Source organism: Haliotis rufescens, unplaced genomic scaffold, assembly GCF_023055435.1.
Source record: "Haliotis rufescens isolate VD_foot unplaced genomic scaffold, xgHalRufe1.0.p SCAF_9, whole genome shotgun sequence".
Taxonomy (NCBI): domain Eukaryota; kingdom Metazoa; phylum Mollusca; class Gastropoda; order Lepetellida; family Haliotidae; genus Haliotis; species Haliotis rufescens.
In genome coordinates, this window is record NW_025964383.1 from 16,747,922 (window position 1) to 16,773,594 (window position 25,673).

Here is a 25,673-nt window from a genome sequence, read left to right on the forward strand (position 1 = left end):
CAGTGATCTTCCGAGCCTTGCGCATAACCATTGTCACCTGGTTGAGTGGCCTCCTTCCATCAAAGTGAAAGGATTACCCACAACCAATTTCCTCTAATAATAAACTGTTACCTTTGGTATCCCTTGCAATACTCATTATGGTCATTGGGCAAATGTTAACGTCACAAACCCTGACGAGATTCTGTGTACATGGTCACACCTGGTGATTGTGAAGATCTCAAATTCTATCAACAGTCAGACAACATTGCTGTTCATATTCATTACAAATCTTCTCTTAATGTTAGAATCCCACACAAAACTTTCTCTTATTAAGTCTTACAAAATACAAAACAGAAAGTGAGGAGTGGGGAAATGGGACATATCCCTACGTGAAAAAGTAAGAAATTAGTAGTGGTGACATCTCTATCATAATTGTACTATCTAAAGCACAAATTTGGCGTACGAAAAGCGTAATATTTGCAATCACCTAGAATGACTCATGATTGCAAAACTTAAAACGAATATTCCGCAATCAACAAACAATGACTTCATTAATGGCGAACATTTACCAACCCGCGACAATCATGTCAACTCAGTGGTTCCCCTAGCAATAAACTCACATCTAAATTATACTGTTCTACTGTCGGCTAGCCCCAATGGTTAGACTGGACCCTCGTGGAATGGGCCATGCCATAAAAGTCCAGCAACCGAACACATATTAAGATGGGCCGACCTTATGTTTATGGTCTGGTGAACATAGGTCAGTGGCTCCTCATTAACTCAAGATTCACATCTCACTGTTTTGTTTTATCTCACTATTCATTTGATACATTTGTCAAATTCAACTGAAACCTGGTCCCGTGTTAGCTGAATGAACTTCTAGGCAGTAGTGTAGGTATGACTGATTGTTGGTTTCAATTCGTTTAGTTTATGCTTCCTACTTGGGTGTCCCACCTCTTTTGCGTGAGATCCCGAGTATAAGATTCGATGGTTGGTTTGAAATCACTGTACGGGATAAGAAGTGGAGATAACGGTTTATCAAGAGCTGCTTTAGCTGCAGCATTGGCTTTTGAATTACCTGTTATGCCTACATGACTTGGTAACCAGCAAAAGACCACATTGGCCAGTGGAAATATCATTATTGAGTTCTAAAATGTCAAGGATAATAGGGTGATATGGTGAAACACGTTGAAGGGCCTGAAGGCAAGATAACGAATCAGAGAAGATGACCGCAAGTTCCTCCAGTGCCAACTGTAAAGTGTCTGCGTCCATTGTCTATTTCTAATCATCTATCAGCTCCAATTATATGTTGGCTTCCCTGAAGTTTCCACCATTTGTTATCTTATTACTTTTGTTGTTCTTACAAACCTTTTCATTCAGTGAAGAACCGTATATGCATTCTGCATTGCAATACACCTACAACACAATCTGTTCACAATTTCGACAGTGAATCATGGCAAAAAGTTCAGAACATTTCAAAACTTAGATTGGAAGTTCAGGCGTTTCAAATATGAAAACATTTGTGAAAGACTAAGAACAGTAGATGCCTTGGGTGATTCATTTGGTTATCACCATTCATGCTACAATAATTGTACTGCAATTCCAAAAGAACACATCTCAACTGAAACAAGCCAATCATGTCTCTTACGATCTCAGTCAGACAGCAACATTATTCATACTAAAGGCATTTTTGGAAACACCTGCATATTTTGCAAACTTTTGACCCAGAGGTTTGGCAAGGTCAGAGAGCATACAGGTAAATGTGAGCGTTTTGAAGCAGAGAATATAAAAAATGCAGCACACATTCTTGATGACAGAAAGTTGCTTGCTGAAATTGGTGTCATTTCTAAAGAGGTAAAATATCATCACTGATGCAAACGACAGTACGTGAAGAGAGCAGAAAAAAATGTCATTTAATTACCGTGATGCTCCATTTTCAAGTGGTCCAGAAAAATAAACCTTTAGGTAGTGCATGACAAAGGCTTCAAGCAGCTTTCGGGTTATATTCAAACAACTATCATTGAGCGGAATGGTACAGAGAAGCTGACCTCATTACACAAGAATTACTTGCCTTTTCTGGCAGATAATGGTATAAACACCTCAAATTACAGGGCTGACAAATAAGAAAGAAAGGTTTTAAAACATTTCAAAGATCACATAGGAATCACTAAACTTTCAAACAAAGTAGGGAAAATAGTTTATTGCAAGTCGCTAGGTGTTGACGAGGCAGTGAAATATGCATACCAGCAGTCCACAAACAATTATGCTAGAGTTGTTGAAGCTGCCCTTGTACTGAGAAAAGAAATCCTAAGACTCAAAACATCATCAAATGAACTCCCATTTCCCATTTCACCAAGCATTATTGCTGAGGGAACAACAAAACCAGCAGACACTTTGATGTGTTTCTTCAGAACTGGGTCTCCAATAAAATGTGATGATCATGTCAGGGCAGAGAAATATGTGCAATCTTCAGCTGAGGATGCTCTTTTAGCAACTTCCAGAGGCTTTATAAAGCCATCTAAACATCAGTGTCTTGCCTTAGGACTGAGAAGTATCAGTGGAAGTCGCAAAGTAGTGGGATCTAAAATTGCTAGGGCCACTGTGTTGGATATCATGTGAGGGAAATGATCAAAACCGATATGGCAGTGACAGTTGCAAAGACAGAATCTCCACTACCTTATGGACTGAAAAGTATAGCCGGATTATTAACGTGACTTGCATGGGATAACTATACTCAACAACAAAAGTTCCTGTGACACCAATATTTTAGTGTGTTTTTCAAACAAGTAAAGTTTGGTTTTCAATATTGTAGTACATGTATGGAATCAAGTCACAAATACGCAACTGCTACAGAAAAGCATGCATTCCATGCAAAAGTTGACTTTTATGCAAGCCCCATGCATTTCCCTACCCAAGAATGGGTATAAAAACATGTGGGATTCCATATGCATTGTTTAGCATCGTGTTGACAACAACCACTCAGAAAAACAACAAAATTACGCAACTATTCAACATTACGAAATGCCACGCCTGTCCGAAAATGAGCGTCTGCGAGCCATCCGTATGCTTGAAGCAGGATCGAGTCAACGTGATGTTGCAAGACAATTTAACGTCCACAGAAACACTTTTTGGTGTTTATGGCAATGTTGGCAACAGACGGATGCAGTCAGAGACCATCCTCAGAGTGGCAGGCCACGCGTCAACAATAATCGACAAGACAACTGGATTCGAATAACACACCTACGAAATCGATTCAAGCCAGCAACAGTGACTGCAAGAAGCATCCCTGGCCTTCATCGAATATCTTCACAAAACGTACGTCGCCGCCTCAGATGTGCAGGGATTGTCACCAGAAGGCCCGCCAGACGTCCCATTTTGACAGAAAACCACCGTCAAGCACGTCTACAGTGGTGCAGACAGCGTCCACGCTGGACGGTAATGCAGTGGGGACAAGTTCTATTCACTGATGAGACTCGTTTTCACCTCAGCCACAGCGATGGACGGATTCAAGTGTACCGACGTCGAGGTGAACGTTACGTCAATCATTGTGTCATTATGGAAGAAGATCGGTTTGGGGGCGGCAGCATTATGGTATGGGGTGGGATTACAGCAAGACAGAGGACCCGTTTGATAGTGGTAGAGGGAAATCTCAATGGACAGCGCTACTGCGACGAGATCATCAGCCCTGTTGTTCTACCATTTTTGCGTCGTCATGGCCCAGGCATTACCTTCCAACATGACAACGCCTGGCCTCATTTGTTCGACTTGTTCTGGATTCTCTTCAACAAAACAATGTGAATGTCATCCCCTGGCCGGCTCGCTCCCCTGATCTCTCACAATTCGAGCACATGTGGGATGAGATGGATTGGTTCCAAAGACATTCCAGGAACTTCAAAACATGCTCCAGCAGATATGAACAGATATCCCACAGGACTTTGTGTGACGCCTGGTCCATTCCATGAGGCGAAGATTTGGCCCTTGCATCACAGCCAGAGGTGGACACACACGCTATTGATTTGTAAATTGACATTTTGGCATGTTCATGGGTTTTTTTATGAAATCATGCATTTTCTGAAGTCAGTATGGCAAATTAAACCATTTGAACACTTACAGGAGTCTTTTATCTGTTGCAAACCGAAATTGTTTCAGATTTGGTAAAAAACATAACATTGCATAAAATCTTATTCAATGTCATAGAAACTTTTGTTGTTCAGTATATGATGAAAACACTGAGACTCTGTCAGGAAAGGGTACACTGCATGAAACTGCTTCAAAAATATTCCAATGGATGCTACTATGAGTGGAGCATGTATGCCACCCACTGACAAAACCAATAGTGCACCAAAGAAATCAACAAGAAAACGTTCATATCAAGATGATAAAATTGAACTAGAACCTTCAGAAAGAAACCTAAAGTGGGACAGTTTCAATATGATATCAGCAGCCAGGATGATCCTTAAAAATGCTATCAAGCTTGTGTACCGATGCCTTATGTATGATGGCATGTACATGGAATAATTCACAACTTGCAGAAGACAGTTTACCACAGCAACAAATACAATATATGGAGAATCTGACACATCCCCCAACCCAGCTCAATGTTGTTCCTGAGACATTATGGATATCCCAGAAAGTAGCACAGCAATGTGGAGAACAATATACACTTGTTCCCTATGATTTGGCAGTTGCAAAGTTAGCTATGCAAAGACAAGCACAAGAGTCTCCAGTTTATGATGATGTATACATTTGCTTTGGAGCGTTCCACATATCCATGGCATACTTTGTTTGCCTGGGACACTTTATAGATTGTTCAGGGGGACTGTTCAGGAGTTATTGCCAGTGGCTCTTTGAAGGGCTTTATAAGTGGCAAACATATTAATAGGTGTAAACGCATACATCCTATTATGGCATTCTCCTTTTGGAAACTACATTTCCAAACATTTCTGATTCATAATTTGGATCTTGTTGACACAAAATTGAAAGAGACTGTGACAAATCTTTCAGCCAGTCCATCTCCTGAAAATCTGATGAATGCCCTCAAAGCAAAGAAGGTGACTCAACTGCTGCACAAATATGCGATTTTCATGAATGAAACCAGATCAGGCAGCCATGGGAAAACAGCCCAATACTGGGTCATCGACATGGTGAACCTGTATTTATTGTTCAGCAGATCATGCAGGACTAATGATCTCAGTCTATTCACATATTGTCTCAGGAAAATGTAGTTGGTGAAGACATGTGTCAAGTACTTCCGTCTGTAAACGCTTTCACAGGGTGCGACTATACAGCTGCATTCATCAGAAAGGGAAAGTGTCGACCCTTGCAAACGGCCCAGTCATCAGAAGCCTTGAAGTCAACATTTAAATGTGTGGGGTTGTCACAGATACTATCACAAAACATTGTTTCTGGAATTGGGAAGTTTGTGTGCGCCTTATATTCCAGGCCAGAGATGTCTGGCATAAATGACATTCGATTTAGTATTTTATTCTGCTCCACTTCACAGGATTCGAGGGTGTGTTTCAACCATCCAAGAGATCATTGGTTGAGAAGATCAAACGAACAAACTTTGTGTCGAGTGTTTGGAGAAATGCTCACACGCCAACTCCAGTTAAATATGCACCAGAAGGACATGTCTGGAAGCTAGTAGATGGAGCATGACAAGCTGCATCACAAAGGAACTGACAACCATCCCTGATGACTTAGACGTAGATGATGCTGATGCAAGCATGAGTCACAGTTCGGACAGTGGAAATGACACAGACACAGATGAAGGAGATTAATGTTTGTCATGTCTTGACGATGTGAGCTGGACATACATCTCACTTAGCTGACAGAGAAACTAAAGTAAATAGCTTAAATAACAATATGTGTCATATGTTAAAGACAATACAATGTTGCTTTTTTCATGCAAAGGAAGGATATAGAACGAAAAGTGTCAATATTGATTATTTTTGCACTTAGTTATTATTGCACCAGAAATATATCTGAACGCTTAATTTTTGTGTATGACTGTGTAGGTTGTTGTATTCTCTTTATTTTGACACCAAACATTTAAAAAAAAACTATGAAAACATCCATTTACTTGTCAGAGGTATAATACAAAAATATGTGCTGAGTCATGACTTCAGCGCCCCCTAGTGTGAAAATGGACCATCAGATTTTTGTAAGACAAACATTTTTGGAAAATTCAGCCTTTTTTGTCTTCGAAACAAGCATTAACTTGTAAGGACCTCTTGTGTGAAATAAATTGCTTCCATCTCTTGGACTAGTACACACAAGGTACCCTGACACAAGTATCCTGGTTATACATTTAGCAAACAATCTTATGGATATCATTCACTCAAGTAAAAGGTATCATGGTAAAAGGTATTAGGTTAAATCACTTATTAGATTAACTTCTAATTATACCATGGAGTATCTTCAAACGTTAACACCAAGGACATCAGAAACGAAGATTCATACAACATTTTATACAATTCATTTCACACATATTCTTTATGTTTGTGTAGAGTTTTCCACTATAATTATACACAATTCCTTGATCGCAGGATCATAAAAATAAAGTTAACACTCTGGAAAGAATGCAACTGTTTCAAGTTCAAAAGAGGTCAGACCACTTACCGACACAGCACACCTGACCACTTGGACACTGCCGAGTAGCAACAATTCCTGTGGGGTTACAGTTACTATTGGCAACACATGAGATCCCGGCAAAAGTGCAGGCTGAAAAAAACGTTCATCAAAGTATTCGGGAGGTAATTAGAACAAGTATGTGTGAAAACCCATCATATGCACATTTGGAAATCATTTTCTGATAATGATAAAACACTTACTAACTTCATTTTACTGGATCGATTGAACAGCAATTTTATGTTATGTTACAAATATATCGATCTGAGGATCCGACCACTTGATCATGTTGGCGGGGATAGGGGGTTTGCGAGGTCACTGGGATTTTTTTGAAAAACATAAAATGTCCCGAAAAATCTTGAGAGAAAAACCTATGCTTTACAAAGTTTGAAAACAATGAGATTGTTTGCCATACTAATCATATTGTTGAAATGTGTTTTTTAGAGACACAAAATATACTTTGGCTTGTAGTTTAATAATAAAAAAATAAGAGCTGGATATTCAGCTGTAGATGAAAAATATATCTGGTCTCAATACAAAATCCCAGTCACCCCCCTCCCCCATAGTTGGTCCCAGAAGATGAATCAAGTCAAGCTTTTTATTTATTTAAGTTATTTACTTGAAGGACGAATTCAGAAGGACTTACGTGGCATGGTTGTTGTCGGTATTATAAAGGGATCTGAAACAGTGCAATGGATGTTAGGGTAATACAGCTCCATTCTTCAATGAGGATACTGTTTTTGTTTACGTTGTAATACATCTTTCTTATACACTCTAAAACAACGACTCCAGAAACATCTCTACATTAGAGTGAGTGAGTTAATATTTATAGTCACTTCGGCAATATTTCAGCCATATATTGACTATATCAAATCATAAAAGACAAACATTTAGAATATAGATTACCACAGATATAGGTGTACAACTAGTAACTGACCATAAAACTTAATTATTAATAACAACACAATATAAAAGTGGGCTATATATCTCCAGCAACCAAATATAGGCCACCATACTGGGGACCATGCATGGGGACTTACAGTACCTTTGCTAGATGCATGGACCCCAGCAGGATTGACACCATTCCTTGAGTCACTGGTGATTATGGAGAAGGTTAGCCAAAGATTAAAACAAACACATTTTCTACGATTAAAATACTGGTAGATATAAAATACTTTGAATGGCATGGGCTTACGTCCCCTCTGAGGGGGACAATAATTTTATGCTTCTTCAACCCCATCAAGGGTACAGCCACTAACAATCTCAGTTCATCATCAAATACTACCAATTAATACAATATATAACTTTCTAACATTATTTTTTTTAATTAATTCAATTTCTTTTAAAAATCCAAGAATTAATGGGAGTTTATTTTGAAAAGATCCTTGAGTGATGAAACTTTGAAATATTGATCCCTTGTGATGGAAAAATCAATACAGTTAAGCAGGACATGATTGACCATGATTCTCTCATCATAGGGGATACAAAACGGAATATCCTCACCTTTCAGTGAATACTCGTGAGTGTATTGGGAATGGCCAATACGACATCGTCTTTTTGTGACCTCTTCAAATCTGGACTGATAGCCCAAGTAGGTGTAACCTATAGTTGGTTTAATTTCATGTAACTAATTGATACCTATTTGGGTGTCCAACTTCTTTTGCATTAGATCTCTGATGTAATATCTAATAGCGGGCTTATAATCACTATATTGGGTTAGAAGTTGCGTCAAAGATTTTTTGAGCGCTGCTTTTGCCACAGCATCGGCCATTGTGTTACCAATATTACCAACCTTGCTGGGTAACCACCAAAAGATGATGTCATATTGGCCAGTAGCAAGATCATTTTGTTGATTTCAAAAGTGAATGGTCACAGGAAATATTTTTAATGGCCCGAAGACAGGAAAGGAAATCAGAAAATATGATGAACTGTTTATGTTTAGAATGTGTATGTATATATTGGAGAGCTGTTACAGGATTGACTTTGATTCTGCTGTAAAATTGAACTGGCGTCTGGTATTCTTGATGATATGGTGTTGGATCCAGTGACAGGGGCACTAGCAACTACAAAGCCATCTTCAAAATAGATTTGTAAGCGTTATAGGTTCCTCTTCTTTAGATTGGTTTACGTCAGATTGACCTGTGGCTTTGTAAACTGCCACGGAGGAGAAGACAAAATCTGAGTGGGAGGTATAACTGTAAGGTTAATGTTAGCATCAGAAATGGCAGGTTTTATTCTTATTCCAAGTGGTGGAATAAGCGCTGTTTTGGGTTCATACAAATCCTCATAAGAAGGGTGAAAAAACACTTTCATATGTATGATTAGATGGATTGGAAGAAAGTTTTGTAACATATTGCAATGCTAATTTTAAGCGACGGTGTTTCGGGGATGGCTCGTCAGCCTCCTCTTACAGACTATTAATACGAGAAATTCTGAAGGCCCAAAGGCAAAACCTCAGACCTTGATGATGAATGATATCCAGTATTTTTTTTAAATACTTTTGCAGGCTCGACCATAAACAATGGAGCCATAATCTATTTTAAAGAAAATCAGCGATCGATACAGGTGGAGTAGAGTTTTCTGATCCCCACCCCACGTTGAATTGGAAACGACTTTCATCAAGTCTAGGGCCTTCAGGGCTTGTATTTCCTACAAAAGTGAATACAATTTTTTTATTTATTTATTTCGAACATTTAAAACCGTTTTCTAAGGACGATTTAAGTATTTTAGCTAGACATCATTGCATGTCTTTTGATAGTATGCATATTTTTACCACGACAATATAAGTTAAGATCATCCACAAAAAGTGATCCATCAAGTGAATTATTTAAAAATTAAAGACAGACAAAATATTGCCTTGTGGGACACTAATTATAATGACCACTAAGGGTAGAACCCATGCGAATACCAATTAAGGTAAACAGCCTCGCAATCATGTAAATCTTTTATAATACCGTGCTTCCATGCAGTTGCATAAGCTTTTTCTAGATCGAAAAAGTTAGAAACTGCATGTTGTTTGTTTATGATTGCATTCTTAACGAATGACTAATCGAATTAAATGGTCAATGGTTCTGCGATTTACATGTATACAAAAACCACATTGAATATTTGTTATTAAATTATTGGATTCTAAGTACCATGTCAGGCTATTATCGACCATGCGTTCCATGGTTTTGCAAACACAGGTAGTCAATGAAATGGGTCTATAATTTGAGGGATCGGTATAATCCCGTCCCGGTTTTGGTAAGGGAACAACTATGGCATCACGTCATGATGACGGAAACTTACCAGTTGTCCAAAGATTGTCAAATAGAAGCAAGAGAGATTCTGAACAAGGTTCTGGTAAATGTTTCAGGAGTTGATAATGTAGGTTATCAGCTTCTGTAGCAGTATCGTGAGCCTGCCCAAGGGCAGTTTTGAGTTTATGAATGGAAAATATTTCATTGTAGTCTTCCCCATTTTCTGATTTTAAAAAAGTGTTTTTCTTTTCCTGCTGCTGTTGGTATTTTTTTATTGTTTAGGTACATAGTAAGTCGAGGAAGATTGTGTTGCCAAATTTTCTCCCAGTTTATTAGCAATATCTGAACTACGAGTAAGCAATTCATCCCCATTTTTAAGATGGTTGATGCTGGATTTAGAGCCCTTACCTTTGATCTTTTGGATCATGTTCCATACTTTGGACATCGGAGTTCGTGAATTCATTTTTCTAACATAGTTCTGCTAAGATTGGCGTTTATTAGGTTTAAATGTCCGTCTGGCTTTAGCATTTAAAACTTTATATTTATTCACATTCTGGACCATAGGATGCCAACGGAAATAGTGTTCAGCTTGTTGCCTTGCCTTCCTAGCTTGTTAACAGTCATTAGTAAACCATGGTTTACGGATGTGAGGATTTGCAGAGGACTTAGGAATACAGGTATCAGATATTTTATTCAGTTCGTCAGAAAAAAACTTGTATTGGATCAGATACGTCTGTAAAACTCTACATTAGAACCACTGATGGCTACTTATGGCAAAATATAAAATACACTGCCCATCTTTAAACTTCTTGGTGCCTAGGGTGAGTGAGTGAGTTAAAATTTAACATCGCATCGGCATTATTTCAGCCATATAGTGGCGAGACCAAGTTAATATATTTACAATTTAGTTATTAATGCAAATTTTTTATTTAAAAACAAGTTGTGAAACATTTGAGAAAAATATATTTTGAAACAATTTATGAAACATATTTGAGCATAACAATATTACATATACAGTTTTAAACACGGGCTTTTGGCCACCAGTAACCAAAGCTAGGACACCTCACTCTTGGGTCATGGGGACTTACAGTACCTCTGCTACCTGCATGATACCCCAGCAGGATTTACATCATCACTTCAGCCACTGGTGGTCATGAACAGTACTAGCCAATAGTAAAAAATACTCAGCAATGAGTTGGCTTAAAAATTTTACACTGGTTGATGATAGTTACATCGATTATGATAGGATTATGTGTCACACAGGGGGACAATAATTTTACAATATTTTACCCCCTGGACAGAGCCTTCAATAAAGTCAGGAAATAATAGCATCACACAAAATTTAAAAACAAGCATTTACTTATTCACATACATATTTAAAATTTATTGTAAAGACCAATTTCTTTCAAATAGCTGATAATAAGATGCCCGCTGACACGTGAAAAGAGATCTTTCAGATTTACGCCTTGAAAATGTGAATCCCTTGCCATTGCAAAGTCCACACAGTCAAGCAATATATGCTTGACGGTGAACCTTTCATCACAAGGGATACACTTAGGAGGTTCGTCCTCATCTGTCTTAAGCCGATATTCGTGTGTGAACCGACTGTGGCCAATACGACATCGTAGTAAAACGATCTCGTCATATCATGACTAACAACCCAAATTGGTATGACCGATTGTTGGTTTTAATTCGTGAAGTTTGTTTCTTCCTACTTGGGTGTCCCACCTCTTTTGCATGAGACCCCCAGTAAAACTCGCAATTGTTGGTTTGAAATCACTGTACGGGATATGTAGTGGAGATCACGGTTGGTCAAGAGCTGATTTAGCTGCAAAATCGGCTTTTGAGTTACCTATTATGCCTACATGACTTGGCAACCAGCAAAAGACGATGTCACATTGGCCAGTAGAAAGATCATTGAAAAGTTCTAAAATGTCAAGGATTATGGGATGATTTGAGGAGACGCTTGTCAGTGCCTGAAGGCAAGATAATGAATCAGAAAAGATGATGATTTTTTTAGATTGGGTTTGATGTTATATATAGGTCAAAGCTGTAAAGATAGCTTTCGCCTCAGCAGTAAAAATTGAACTAGAATCTGGGATTCTTTAGGAGGCATTTCTGGATCGAATGATAGTGGCACTAGCAACTTTGCCACCATCCTTGGACCCGTCTGTAAAAATGGATCTGTGAGAATTGTATTTTGAAAGTAATTGGTAATAGGATTTGTTTCGGACTTTTTGAGCTGAGCTGGAACCATAGTCTAGTTTAGAGGGTATTAACGATCTGTACAAGTGAAGGAGAGTTGTCTGATCCCCTCCCCACTCGGAATTTGGAATGACTTTTAACAAGTCGAGAGCCTTCAGGCACTTTGCCTTTAGACATTTGATGTGTGGTAAGATTGTGAGAAGACGGTCAAATATGAGGCCCAGGAAAATGGCTTATTCTACTACCTTGATAGGAGTACCATCTGAAAATAAATCTGGATCCTTGGTTTGTATTTACGACAAAAGTGAATACAGTTTGTTTGGGATTTAGAAAATTTGAAGCCGTTTTCGTTGGCCCATTTTTGAATTTTGTCAAGAAAGAGCTGTAGCTGTCTTTCTATTGTATTCATATATTCCTATTGTGCCATGAAGGAGGAAAATTTCCGGTTGTCAATATTTCATCAAATATATTCAGTAACGTTTCCAAACATGAATTGGGCATGTGTTTCAGAAGCTGATAGTGGATGTTGTCGGCTCCTGCTGCAGTGTCATGAGATAGCCCTGGGGCAGTATATAATTCATGGAGTGAAAATGTTTCGTTATCGTCCTCACTATTATGAGAGTTAAAATTTACTGTTTTCTTTTCCTGCTGATTTTGAAACCTCTGGAATTGAGGATTATAGTCTGATGATGAGGAAGGATTTGCCAAAGTGACACCAAGTTTGTTGGCTATTTCAGATTTAGTGGTTAAAAGTGTATTACCATCTTTGATATGGTGAACTCCAGATTTTGACCCTTTTCCCTTAATCTTTTGAATCATGTTCCACACCTTGGACATGGGTGTCCGGGAATTGATTTTTGAAACATAGTTCCTCCAGGATTGACGTTTATTCTGTTTAAAGGTACGTCTCGCTTTAGCGCCTGGGATTGTAACATTATTCAAATTGTGGAAAGTCGGATGTCGTCTAAATATTTCTCGGCTATCTTCCTATTTTTCCTAGCTTCTTTACAATTATTATCGAACCATGGTTTACGTATATGAGGGTTTGACGAAGACTTAGAATTGCTTTCGTCTCCAATATCATTTGATATATCTTAAAAAAGGTTGTATAGGATCAGGAACATTCCTGAAACTTTGGGTATTCGTTTTACAGTACATATTATGGAATAAAGACCAGTTGGCCTTTGTAAAGTTCCACCGTGTTGAAGGTGGTTCGTCAGACGGATTAATAGTTGTAAGTATTATTGGAAAATGGTCACTTCCACAAAGGTCATCATGGACTGACCATTCAAATTCATTTCAACTATTTGAATCTGTCAGTGAAAGATCTAGGGCAGAGTATGTGCCAGGAGCAGGATGCAGATATGTAATATTACCATCATTGAAGATGCATAAATCATTGTTTGAGATAAAATCTTCAAGGACATTTCCCTTGTTTGTAACAGTACTCCCACATAGGGGATTATGACCGTTTAAATCGCCCATGATGATACAGGGCTTTGGGAGCTGATGGTACAAAGTCTGAAAATCTGATTGACGGATAGTTGAGTAAGGTGGAAGATACAGTGAACATAATGTAAATACTATGTTCAAAGTAACACGGACAACAACAGCTTGTAGATTAGTGTTGAGTGGAACAGGGATATGGATTATGCTCTGTTTTACCAGGATAGAAGAACCTCCTGTGGCTTTATCATCAGGAGGGGAAAAGGAGTGGTAAGAACTGTACTGACGGATATCAAATAGATCTGCGTTTTTTAGATACGTTTCTTAGAGACAAAAAGCTGACGGTTTATAATATTGCATTAAAAGTTGTATTTCATTAATATTCTTCTTAAGACCTCTGCAATTCCATTGCATTATGTTGTGTAGATTCATGGTGGTGCTTCCACTGGAGAAATGTCACGCGAACGTGAGGAAGACTTTGTGGTACTCCTATTGGTTTCATGTTGAGATGGAGTTACCTCCATGTAAATATATTAACTTGGTCTCGTCGCTATATGGCTGAGATAATGCCGATGTGATGTTAAATTTTAACTTGGGTTCAAAACTCCTCAGGGAGTTGAGAATGATTACTGGCATACAAACGATCCACTTGTTGGGGAGCAACTAAATCCGCATTTGTGCAGATACTAGTACCTGAATACCTGTGGTATATAAATGTATAATATAAAAAAGAGACACGAAAGGACAGTAATTCTGTTAATGATATTGATTGACAGAAAATATTCAGATCTATGATATTAAAAGATAACTATACTGAATGACGACGCAAAAACGGTAGAACAACAGTGCCGATGATCTCGTAGCGGTAGCGCTGTCCATAGAGATTTCCGTCTACTACTATCAAACTGGTCCTTTGTCTTGCTGTAATCCCACCCCATACCATAACGCTGCCGCCCCCAAACCGATCTTCTTCCATGACACAATGATTGACGTAACGTTCACCTCGACGTCGGTACACTCGAACCCGTCCATCGCTGTGGCTGAGGTGAAAACGAGACTCGTCAGTGAATAGAACTTGTCCCCACTGCATGGCCGTCCAGCGTAGACACTGTCTGCACCACTGTAGACGTGCTTGACGTAGACGGTGGTTTCCTGTCAAAATGGGACGTCTGACAGGTCTTCTGGCGACAATCCTTGCACATCTGAGGCGGCGACGTACGGCTTGTGAAGATATTCGTCGAAGGCCTGGGGTGCTTCTTGCAGTCACTGTTGCTGGCTGGAATCGATTTCGTAGGTGTCTTGTTCGAATCCAGTGTCTTGTCGATAATTGGTTACGTGTGGCCTGCCACTCCGAGGATGGTCTCTGACTGCATTCGTTTGTTGCCAACGTTGCCATAAACACCAAATGGTGTTTCTGTGGACGTGAAATTGTCTTGCAACATCACGTTGACTCGATCCTGCTTCAAGCATACCAATGGCTCGCAGACGCTCATTTTCGGACAGACGTGGCATTTCGTAATGTTGAATAATAGCGTAATTTTCTTGTTTTTCTGAGTGGATGTTGTCAACACGATGCTAAACAATGCACATTGAATCCCGTTAACGCACATGTTTTTATACCCATGCTTGGGTAGTGAATGCATGGGGCTTGCATAAAAGTCAACTTTTGCATGGAATGCATGCTTTTCTGTAACAGTTGCGTTTTTGTGACTTGATTCCATACATGTAATACAATATTGCAAACCAAACTTTACTTGTTTGAAAAATACACTAAAATATTTGTGTCACAGGAACTTTTGTTGTTCAGTATATAATCGTTAATATATAAATATGGTAAAAGGTACGTTTATAAGCATGTTTTTTTTATTTTATGTTCTTAAATTAGTGAGGAACAGTGTTCTCTCTAATATTGTATGATAACCTCACAAAAGTTATCTCTTTTTCGATATGTTTTTTATAAAATCAGCGAACGTTTTTTTTTTTCGTTCAATGACGTTACACTGTGCATTTGAATTTGCGAAGGCTAATAGTTGGTCAGTGATCTCCAGACACTGTGAGTTGGTCGTATGGAAAGGTGCATGTGGTTTGACCTCGTGTTTTGTGAGAGTGCTTGAGATAATATTTAACGTCCTACGTGTTTTGTGAAGTGGATTGTATCATATCAAACAGCTCATGTATGTCTCGCTATGTCACATCTATCTTCCTGTGATGGGTAAGCAGTGCAGATCACCTTTGGATTTGATGATTTTTGATATTGTTGGAAAGCCAGACAACTTCAGTTGAATGTTCTTTAATTTGGTTAAACCATGTGAAGAAATAAGAACGTTGCAACAGTATTTATACCATGTACACGTCCTTTGAGACAGCGACTTCAGCAGAGTGCGGATCAAAGCAGACTGACGACTAGGCATCATGTGAGATAAATCTTACACAGATTAGTACACATGTAGTAACCCTACCAATCTGTGAATATGCTATAAGAAAAAACGTGACACCAACAAAGCGTAGACTAATGATGCTCTGGAAAAGACCGTAAATTTCGACGATCTAATTTGTTTGACACATATGCTTATTACAGACGTAAACTTTCGGACGATATACGGAAGTGCACGGTTTGAGGGAACGATGTTTTCATCAAACAAAGCATGGAAGTGGTCATAAATTTTACATTCTACGGAAACTGGCACATTCTAAATATGCTGCTCTTGCGCTCCTTGCCTGAGCGTTCGTAGTATGTGCAGTGTGGTTCCAAACTTTTACATTCATCTGATAGGATATTCTGTCCTTGCCATATCGACACTTGCACACTGATCCACTGACAGGGATAAAGAACTCGATTAAAACCAAATTGATTGAAATTTGTGGTGGCATTCTATTTCCCTTTTCCAATGTTCATATATATCATTTGTGGAGGTGTCCAAGGACTGCGAATCCTTTAGAGCAATATAGAGCCTGCTTCTTGAGCTTATGAAAGCGAAGTAACAAAGTCATATTGCCATTAACGTCTGTTCCAGATTTGATTATTTACAGATCGCCGTCATATAGCTTGGATATTTCTGAGTGCGGCGGTTAAACAAAATACAAATAAACAAAGCTTACCTAAACAGCACACCTGACCAATTGGACACGTGAAAGTGGGAACTACTCCTGCGGCATTACAGTTGCTAACACATGAGAATCCGGTTGATGGGCATGCTGAAATAGTGAAAAGAAATTAAGAACAAATCTAATCGTGGGTCATTGTCGTTAATCATGTCTGTTTTTCACAAAAAAGGTAATTTTGAAATACCGTGGCTCAAATAATCTAATACAATCAATGCAACAAAAACATGCTTCACTTGAACCCTGAGGAGTAACAAAATTGGAGACCGAACTGTTTATGTTCTTGTTAAGGGCCTGAAATATTTTTGAAAAAAACAGTCTGTTCCCAAATCATGAAAAAAACATACCTTGTCGTCAGGTGTTACAGGAAACATGACAATTTCAAGGAAATGAGATAGTGGCGAGTTGGTCTTCACACCACACTGAAGATATCTCTAGTCGTGTCCGCAGGAGCGTAGGAGCTGACACTTACGGGCAATGGAACACGTGTCTTCAGAATGACGAGCACACGGTTTTACCATTTGCCAACCTACCACTCTGGATGTGAAGCTTACAAATCAATATTTGGGCTCCCGGCAAAGGAGAACACGATGCTATACTTGAGGTAAGACAGCAATGACTCACTATCTACCGCGAATGACATACAAACTTCTAGCTCGTCTAGCTTGTCTAAACCTCTAGTTAATGTCTCTCTGGCTAATGCAGTTACTTCCAAGAAGATGCGGCACCGTATCATTACCTTGACCATCTACTCGTTTGAGAAATACTATCAGAAGAAGACAGCATATTTGAGCAACTGCCATTTCGAGGTTCGGCATGCATCCGCTCTTGAACAAGTACAGATTTCGTCTGCTATATATGTTGTCTTTTAACTCATAATATACATAAAATATATATTTCCCCTAAGGCACCGTATGATCTTATCAATGACAGGTGACAAATAAAACCCTTCATCTTTCAGTTCACTTACTATTTTGTGTAATTATCACGTATTAATGTTTTATCTTTGCGGTGAGATGACTTTGACGAGAATATGAATACCGCTCCCCATTGCCCTAAAATCTGAGTGAGTGAGTGAGTGAGGTAATATTTAACGTCACATCGGCAGTATTTCAGCCATAACGTGACGAGAAGGACATTAATAATACATATATATAGACTAAATAAAAACCTGTCAACAAAGGACAGTAAAATAACTAGATTTATCACAGATTATATTTAAAACTAGTAGATAGCCATAAAAATATAACACCATACCTAACAATACAAGATAAAAAATGAGCTATAGATCGCCAGGCACTGAAGAGAGAACACCATACTAGGGTCCATTGGGACTTTTTTTATTTTTGCTACCTGCATTGACCCCAGCCGGATTTACATCATCCCGTCAGCTGTTGGCGATTATTGACAATTTTAGCAAACATTAAAAGAACACATATGCTACGATTTAAAAAGTGGTACAAATAAATATACTTTGAAAGACGTGGTCTTACATACCCTCTCATGGGGACAATAGTTTTACACTACTTTAACCCCCTTCGAGGATACAGCCACTAACAATCTCAGTTATGCATTTTATTCAACCTATTAAAACACTGATTATATACAGAAAATAGCATTCAAAATTAATGTAATAATTTAATTTCCTTTATAAAAAACGATGATTAAATGAGAACTAAGATTAAAAAGATCCTTGAAGAATGAAACTTTGAAATAGTTATCCCTTGTCATGGAAAAATCAATACAGTCAAGCAGGACATGCTTGACCGTGAATCTTTTATCACAAGGGATGCAAAACCTTTCAACAAATACTCGTGTGTATATCTGCAATGGCCAATACGACATCGTCGCATAATGGCCTCTTGAAATCTGGACTGACAGCCCAAGTAGGTGTAACCGATATCTGGTTTAATTTCATGTAATTTATTTATACCTACCTGGGTGTCCCACTTCTTTTACATTAGATCTCGGATGTAACATCTAATACTAGTCTTATAATCACCGTATGGGATCAGAAGTGGTGTCACAGATTTGAATAATTCAAGAATTTGGATGACAAGTGGATGCTTATATGATATATTTTTAATTGCCTGAAGGCATGAAAGAGAATCTGAAAAAAATAATGAACTGTTTATATTTAGATTGGTTGTTGATATATTTTAGTGTGGTAAAAATGGCGTTCGCTTCTGCTGTAAAGATGCAACTGTTATCAGGTAACCGTGAAGATATTGTTCTGGGTCCAATGACAGTGGCACTAGCAACAGCACCAGCATCCTTGGATACATCAGTAAATATAGATTTAAAAGTGTCATAATTGTCTCTTAATTGACTGTATTCTTGTTGGTAAATTAGTTGATTAGTGTCTGATTTCTTTAATTTGGTTAATGTGCGGTCTACCTCTGGCCTTACCATTTGCCAAGGAGGTGATGAAAACAGTTGAGAGGGAGCTATATCTTGCAGTTTTATATTAGCAGCAGACATGGCAGACTGGGTTCTGATTCCAAGTGGTGGAACAAGAGATGATTTTTTATTATAAATATCTTGGTAAAGAGGATTAAAGACGCAATTAAAAGCTGGATTTGACTGATAAGAGTATAATTTAGTGACTTATTGTAAAGATAATTTTAGACGGCGTTGTTTATGAGAAGGTTCATCCGCTTCTACATACAGACCGTGAATGGGTTGGTTGGTTGGTTGGTTTGTTGTTTCACGCCGCACTCAGCAATATTCCAGCTAAATGACGGTGGTCTGTTTATAATCGAGTCTGGACCAGACAATCCAGTGTATTTGATATCATGAGCATCGATCCACGCAATCGATGACATGCATCAACCAAGTCAGCGCGCCTGGCCACCCGATCCCGTTAGTCGCCTTTTACTGCAAGCATGGGTTGCTGAAGACCTTTTCTACCCCGCATTTTTCACAGGTCGACTGTGAATGGGAGACGTTCTAAAGGCTCCAAGGCCCTTAGTATCCAGTTTTTTTTAATTACTTTTGCAGGCTCCACCATAGACGATAACATTTTCATAAACAACATTCAACTACAGCAATCAAATAATGCAGAAGAATTTCAATATAAATGTTGCCCATACACAGATGGCATGGCGTGACCAGCCGATTGATAGAACCGGGCCCATTCTACCACCCGTCTAAGTGAAGTTAGGGTCGAAGTGGTGTGTTGGGCAAAAGGAACACCGGTTCCTGGCTCCAGTGCCCTCAACCAACTGAATCCCTTCCTCCACCGACACAGGGACGCAAACCACGCCAAACAGGTTGCCCAATTTTGTCGCCTCTTACGACAAGCAGTGGGGTGCCGTGGACACATTCTACCTCGGGTCCAAACGGGGAAGAGCGATTGGCGTTACCCAGCACTCACCACGGGGAGGTTGCTCTTCACGAGTGCCCCCTAAAATCTGATTTAAAATGATTTCTTGCAAGGGGATAATTACACAAAAATTGTGTATTGTGAACGATGTCCCGCCCGGTCTGGGAACTCTAACGCATAATAAATCAAATCATCGGATCTATTGTTACCCGGAATACACACGGGGGCAATAGTAAACAACTACTGACAAGGGACTATGGGGTAGGGGGTTGCAATTCATGTTCAGGGGGTCAATTTTCACGATGTTAGTGAGGGAGTTAAAATCTAACGTCGCATCGGCATTATTTCAGCCATATAGCGACTAACACGATGTAAATGCCCTTAGTAGAACGACTTTCTATGTAAAAATGGTGCTCATTAAATGGCATAATCGATCATTCATTCCAGTGGACGGGTTTCGTCATACGGTTCATAATATCCATTGTCCCTGAATTAACCATATCTATCATATCTGTCGCTTGAACAAGACAAACATATGATTGATATAATCAGCAAACGATGTCGGGCAAGTATAGGTTGCTGGAAACCTAATCCTAAATCCTCCGAATATATTCTGTGTAACATATATTATCTTATCACGATATTTTCTTTTCATTCCATCGTTTTTGGCTGAAATAATGCCGATGAGACGTTAAAATTTAACTCACTCTTCTCATTCCGTCCTCAGGGCACACCAAAAACCTGTGGTCGTTTGTTCGAATCCCAGTTCGCCTCGGTTATGTCTCTAAGTTTGTCAGCACCATAACCGTGCTCGTGGGTTTCACCAAAGTGGTAAACTTTGGGCTATCGTCCACATAAAGCAAACGTGCCGTGATATAGCTTGAATACTGTTCAAAGCGGCTACCTCACTCACTCTTCTCACTCGACAATGCTAATGCTGAATGCTATGATCAGATCCCTTCAATCATCGTCTTCAATAGTACCCACGAAATATTAATGAGCTGTTCAACTTAAGTCTTAAAATAGACTTTTATCCTGATACATAAGAGTCATCTCACAAATCCTCGCTCGAGATTCAGACAGGAGATTCAAACTGAAATCAGCCATCGTATGCCTCCAGTATAGTGCCAGTGTGGTAGATTATAGGAAATAAGTCAGGCATAATTTGTGATATCAGCAAAATACTTCACAGAAACTTGCCTCGGGAAATGAACAAGCCTATGCTGGTATATTGGGCTATGTACTAATGTTAAGTGGTTTAAGGATTATCTAGAATATACTTTTCAACGTAATTGTCAATGTATGTGTGTTCTGCCCATGAAACAACCCTAATAGATGCATTAACTAGCTGAAAACGCCGAAGCCATCCCACGTCCAACTTAAGAAACAATACCGCAGGAAATGGCTGCCAAGAAAGACAAAAGTTGCTGACGGAATTGATATTAAAAAAAGTATGTATAAATACAAACTAATTGAGAAATATGTAACACATAAAATAAATCCTTTAATGTTCCATTGTGTGGAGTCGAACGTTTATGCTGACTTGCACCACGTGTTCCCGTGTTTTTGTCACCTGAACAATTTACTTTGCTTTGCATGTGTTTGTGACGGGTGCCACAGGGTGCCACAGGATTCATACATTGGCTATCTAACTAATTTAAAATAACCACCATGGTGTCGCGCATGCACCCTAACAGAGGCCTCTGACATCAATTTGGACAATTTCAAACGGTGATTTTTCCCGAACTGATGAATTATAAACGCCGGTTCTAACGCCGGTTCTAACGCAGGTACGGCGTGACGTCACAGTTCTTAAACAACTAGCAAGGTGTTGGGCAATAGCCGGGGAAAGCCCGCGCTAAATATATACCAACCGTTATACATTCAAATCCCAGTGGAGTTCGGCTGCATGTTAACACGAATATTTCAAAACCTAAAATAGCGTGTGTGTTCATGGACAATTAACTATGTTGTAATGCAAACAGACAACATTCGATAAAGCTACTCGCATATCTTAAGTAAATGCGATAGTTTACATACATACTGCTGCGTCGTTAAAAGCATGCATGTAATATTGTGTGTCAATAGTGTTTTCATGTTGAGAGTAAACTGCTCTGTGGATATGGTGACTCATCAGAGTGGTATGCGGGACGCTGCCCTTACAGCCTTCTGTCCACCGTATGTAGTAACCTATATAAAAGAGCTGTGTAGTGATCCGTTGAAGGGAGTTTAAACAAGCTCAGACATGTCAGGAGCCTTTTAGGCGACTCTATGATGTTGGGGTGATTCAATACAAATTTAACCATGATAGCTATCTAACAATACCCGTTCGGTAGCCAATGACCTCTTTGTTAATTGTAGTGTTATGCACATAAAGGGATGCGTTACATTGTGAAATGAACTCTTCCTATTGAGTCCGTTAAAGTGTGAGTAGTATTACAATACTTTCAGTCGCGGGTGAACTTTGAATAGCGCGGACGTTATTCAGACTCACTAAACAGTATATATACTGTAAACAGGGAATTTTTTGCGACCGTTTTATTATTGCGAGTTTTGCGAACGAGACTCAATCGCAAAAATTAAAAACGCAGAAATAAGTATAAATAATACATACATACTTTATTCATTGCAACACGTCATCAAATGTTGAAATCATCAACCAGAACCACAAGTTACTCAATAAGTTAAAAACACAAATGAATGCAGAATGGTCACACAATACATCACAAATGACAGTGTAAACAGACCAATTAGTGTGACTGTTACCTCACAGTAATCCTGCCTTCTTCCAACCTCACTTGATTGCGTCAGTGTCTTTTGCAATTTCGTCCACACAGGAAACAAGCCATCTTGCGTGAATCGGTTTCATGACACTGTCACATTGTCACTTCTCTTATCTTTCAAATGTCAACAACCTTCTTTGAATACCAGTCATAACACGGCAACTCGCAAAAATATCTCGTCGCAGTATTGTCTTTGGTGTGGTATTCGAAATATTTTAACGGCGCAGAAATAAAGCTGTTTACAGTAAATAGGTGAGACAACGAGGTAAACACGCCATTCACTAGGCCATCATCACACAGAGCAGACGTGTTTAAACAGAGCTCTCAACAACAACCACTCAAAGACGAGGCAGCGTGAGCACGGTGTTCTGTTTAATACTGTCGGAGTGCATCTTAGAATATCGTCTATCAATCAACACAGGCATAGTGTATCACACAACTTAAGGTAATAATTAAGAAGTTCAAATAAAAATAGAAAAAAAATAGAATATGTCCTTCCTTAACTGGTTGTATAAATGTATAAACTACGACTATTTAATATAACTTACGAAGCAGTATTGATTTCATTACTTGTAGGATGGAAGAGAAACAGAAATTTCTCAACAATGTGAAATCTATATCTGACTTGGAAATATGGGCCATTGCAAACAACTTACAAAATAACCCAGAAGTGAACATGAAAAGGATTGAATTATTATCCTCCAAAATGTCAACCCCTAGGATTCAGTCGAGTGGTAACGCCTGCAGTGTCTGTGGGAAGTCTTTTAAGCAACGACAAAGTTTATTAAGACATTACCGTACTGTTCATGGTAATGAAAAAAACACCTGTAACGAATGTAAACATACAATCACCAGACAGGACAATTTTGCAAGTCATCGTTGTCAACTGAAGCGAAAGCCGTCACAGAGGAGTGGACCTGAGTCCAAACGTCCCCGCCCCCCAACCACTGTCAGCTGATAACAATAATCTACCAGCTCGCTATGACATATATAACTGGTGCGGACATCATAGACGTGGAAGAAACTCAAACTCCAGGCCAAACACAGTCAACAATATTCTATACGAATATACAAAACTATCGGACCAAGGGCAACAGGTGGAGCTGTGTTGGATCCCCTCTCACATAGATATTCATGGAAATGAAAAAGCAGACTCACTGGCGAAGCTAGCTCTAGACAAAGCGGATATACAGCCTATTCCCTTTAGTAAACTAGAGATAAAAAGCAAAATCAAAGCCTCCATAGCAAAAAGATGGCAAACCCAATGGGACGCAAGTAAGATCGGCAGATGGCTATACAAAATTCAACCCAAGGTCCAACAAAAGCCAAACTCATACTCAAATGAAAGGAAAATTGAAACTGCTATCTCACGCCTCAGACTTGGTCACAAAAAGCACTATGACAAGGTTTGTTCATCTTGCAATCAGGCTGAAACCATTGACCACCTGTTACTAGAATGTCAAGACCATGCCCCGGCCCGGGCTAGGTTAAAACAAGAATTGCAGTTAGATCCGCTATCTGTCAATGATCTCCTAAAGCCAAGAGATGCAATAGCGAAGGCCAAACTAACTCTATTTCTGAGAGATGGACAGCTGCTCGAACGTATATAAACAGAGCAGCCAAGGATAAAAATGAAATCATATCAATATAAGAAAATAGAAATCATATCAATGCAAAAACAGAAATTATGTGAACACCGAACTCACAATAGATATGTGAACCCTTCTCACACACAGGAGTCCCAAAGAGGGACAGGTCAGCCGAAATTGCCTAGGCAGAAGGCGACCTCTTAAACACCTAATGCAACAACATCATAGACGTTTGCTACCGGGTAAGCTGTTCTGTCAACAGTGAGCAGGTCAGGGACGAGAATGTAGGCACTGTCATAAGCCGAATCCAGAAAGATTTTTCAGTGAGGGCGTGGACAATTGTGATAGTTGTGTTAAGCGACGGCTAAACCAAATCGGTGGCTCAGCCCTCAAAGGGTCACTGAGGACAACAACACTCACGCCCAGTGAAGCAGACAGCGTAGATATTTTACAGTTTTTGGCCAATGAACAATCAAATATAGATGACATGATTTTCTATCTGAAAAGAAAGGAATGAAATGGTTTTTGACAATCAAACTGAAAAACATTAAATATGAAGAGAATAATGAGAGTAAATTAGCAGAATCTATTCTAAGAAGCATGAATTTTTGGACGCATACTGTCAGTCAAATTGATGAACAATTAGCAGAAGCATATGAAAAGTTATATACATCATCTCAAGAGTTTCAGGCTGTAGAAGTGGGTGGGTATTAGATAAAATCATTCATATTGAGGTGAACACAGCTGAATATGTCCCCCTTTCAGCTAGCAGTTACATTCCTCTTCCCGAATATCTTGCCAATAAGAAAGCAATCTTGAACGTAAAAAATGACGACCAAAAATTCTTTATCTGGTGCATTCTGGCTGCTTTACATCCTGTAGGGAAATCTAATGTAGCAAACCGAGTAAGCAAATACTGACCCTATGCAAATGAGCTCAGTGTAGAAGGCATTGATATACCAGTGCCTCTTTCACACATTTCCAAATTTGAAGAGCAAAACAAAATGTCAATCAATGTGTTTGGCTATGATGACGAAGATGAAGTGTTTCCACTCCATATTAGTAAGTTTGACTTTCAACCAGAGGTAGACTTAATACTGCTCAGCCAGGGAGATAAAAGGCATTTTTGTTTTATAAGACATTTTAGTCGGCTAATGGGGGATAGAACAAAACATGAACATCAAACTTTCTATTGTAAACATTGTCTACATGGTTTCATTAGACAGGATTTGTTAGAGAGTCACACTCCATACTGCTCCAACCATGGCCAACAATAGATTAAGCTCCCAGATGATGTGTAAAATTTCAATCCATTCAGAAACAGTTAAAAGTTCCTTTTGTGATCTATGCTGACTTTGAAGCCCTTACTGGTAAG

General features: G+C 39.0%; 1 protein-coding gene across 1 annotated transcript in view; it reads right to left on the minus strand.

The window, feature by feature from the left end:
* LOC124119716 (mucin-22-like) overlaps window positions 1-17,437 on the minus strand; it is a 106,231-nt gene extending 88,794 nt beyond the window's left edge. Inside the window, exons 1-4 of the mRNA XM_048390558.1 lie at window positions 17,341-17,437; window positions 16,599-16,694; window positions 7,256-7,288; window positions 6,601-6,702 (exon numbers count right to left, since the gene is read on the minus strand). Coding sequence (XP_048246515.1) covers window positions 6,601-6,702; window positions 7,256-7,288; window positions 16,599-16,694; window positions 17,341-17,419 — 310 coding nt within the window. The 5' untranslated portion in view covers window positions 17,420-17,437. The remainder of the gene's footprint in view (window positions 1-6,600; window positions 6,703-7,255; window positions 7,289-16,598; window positions 16,695-17,340) is intronic.
* Between the last annotated feature and the right edge of the window lie 8,236 nt (window positions 17,438-25,673).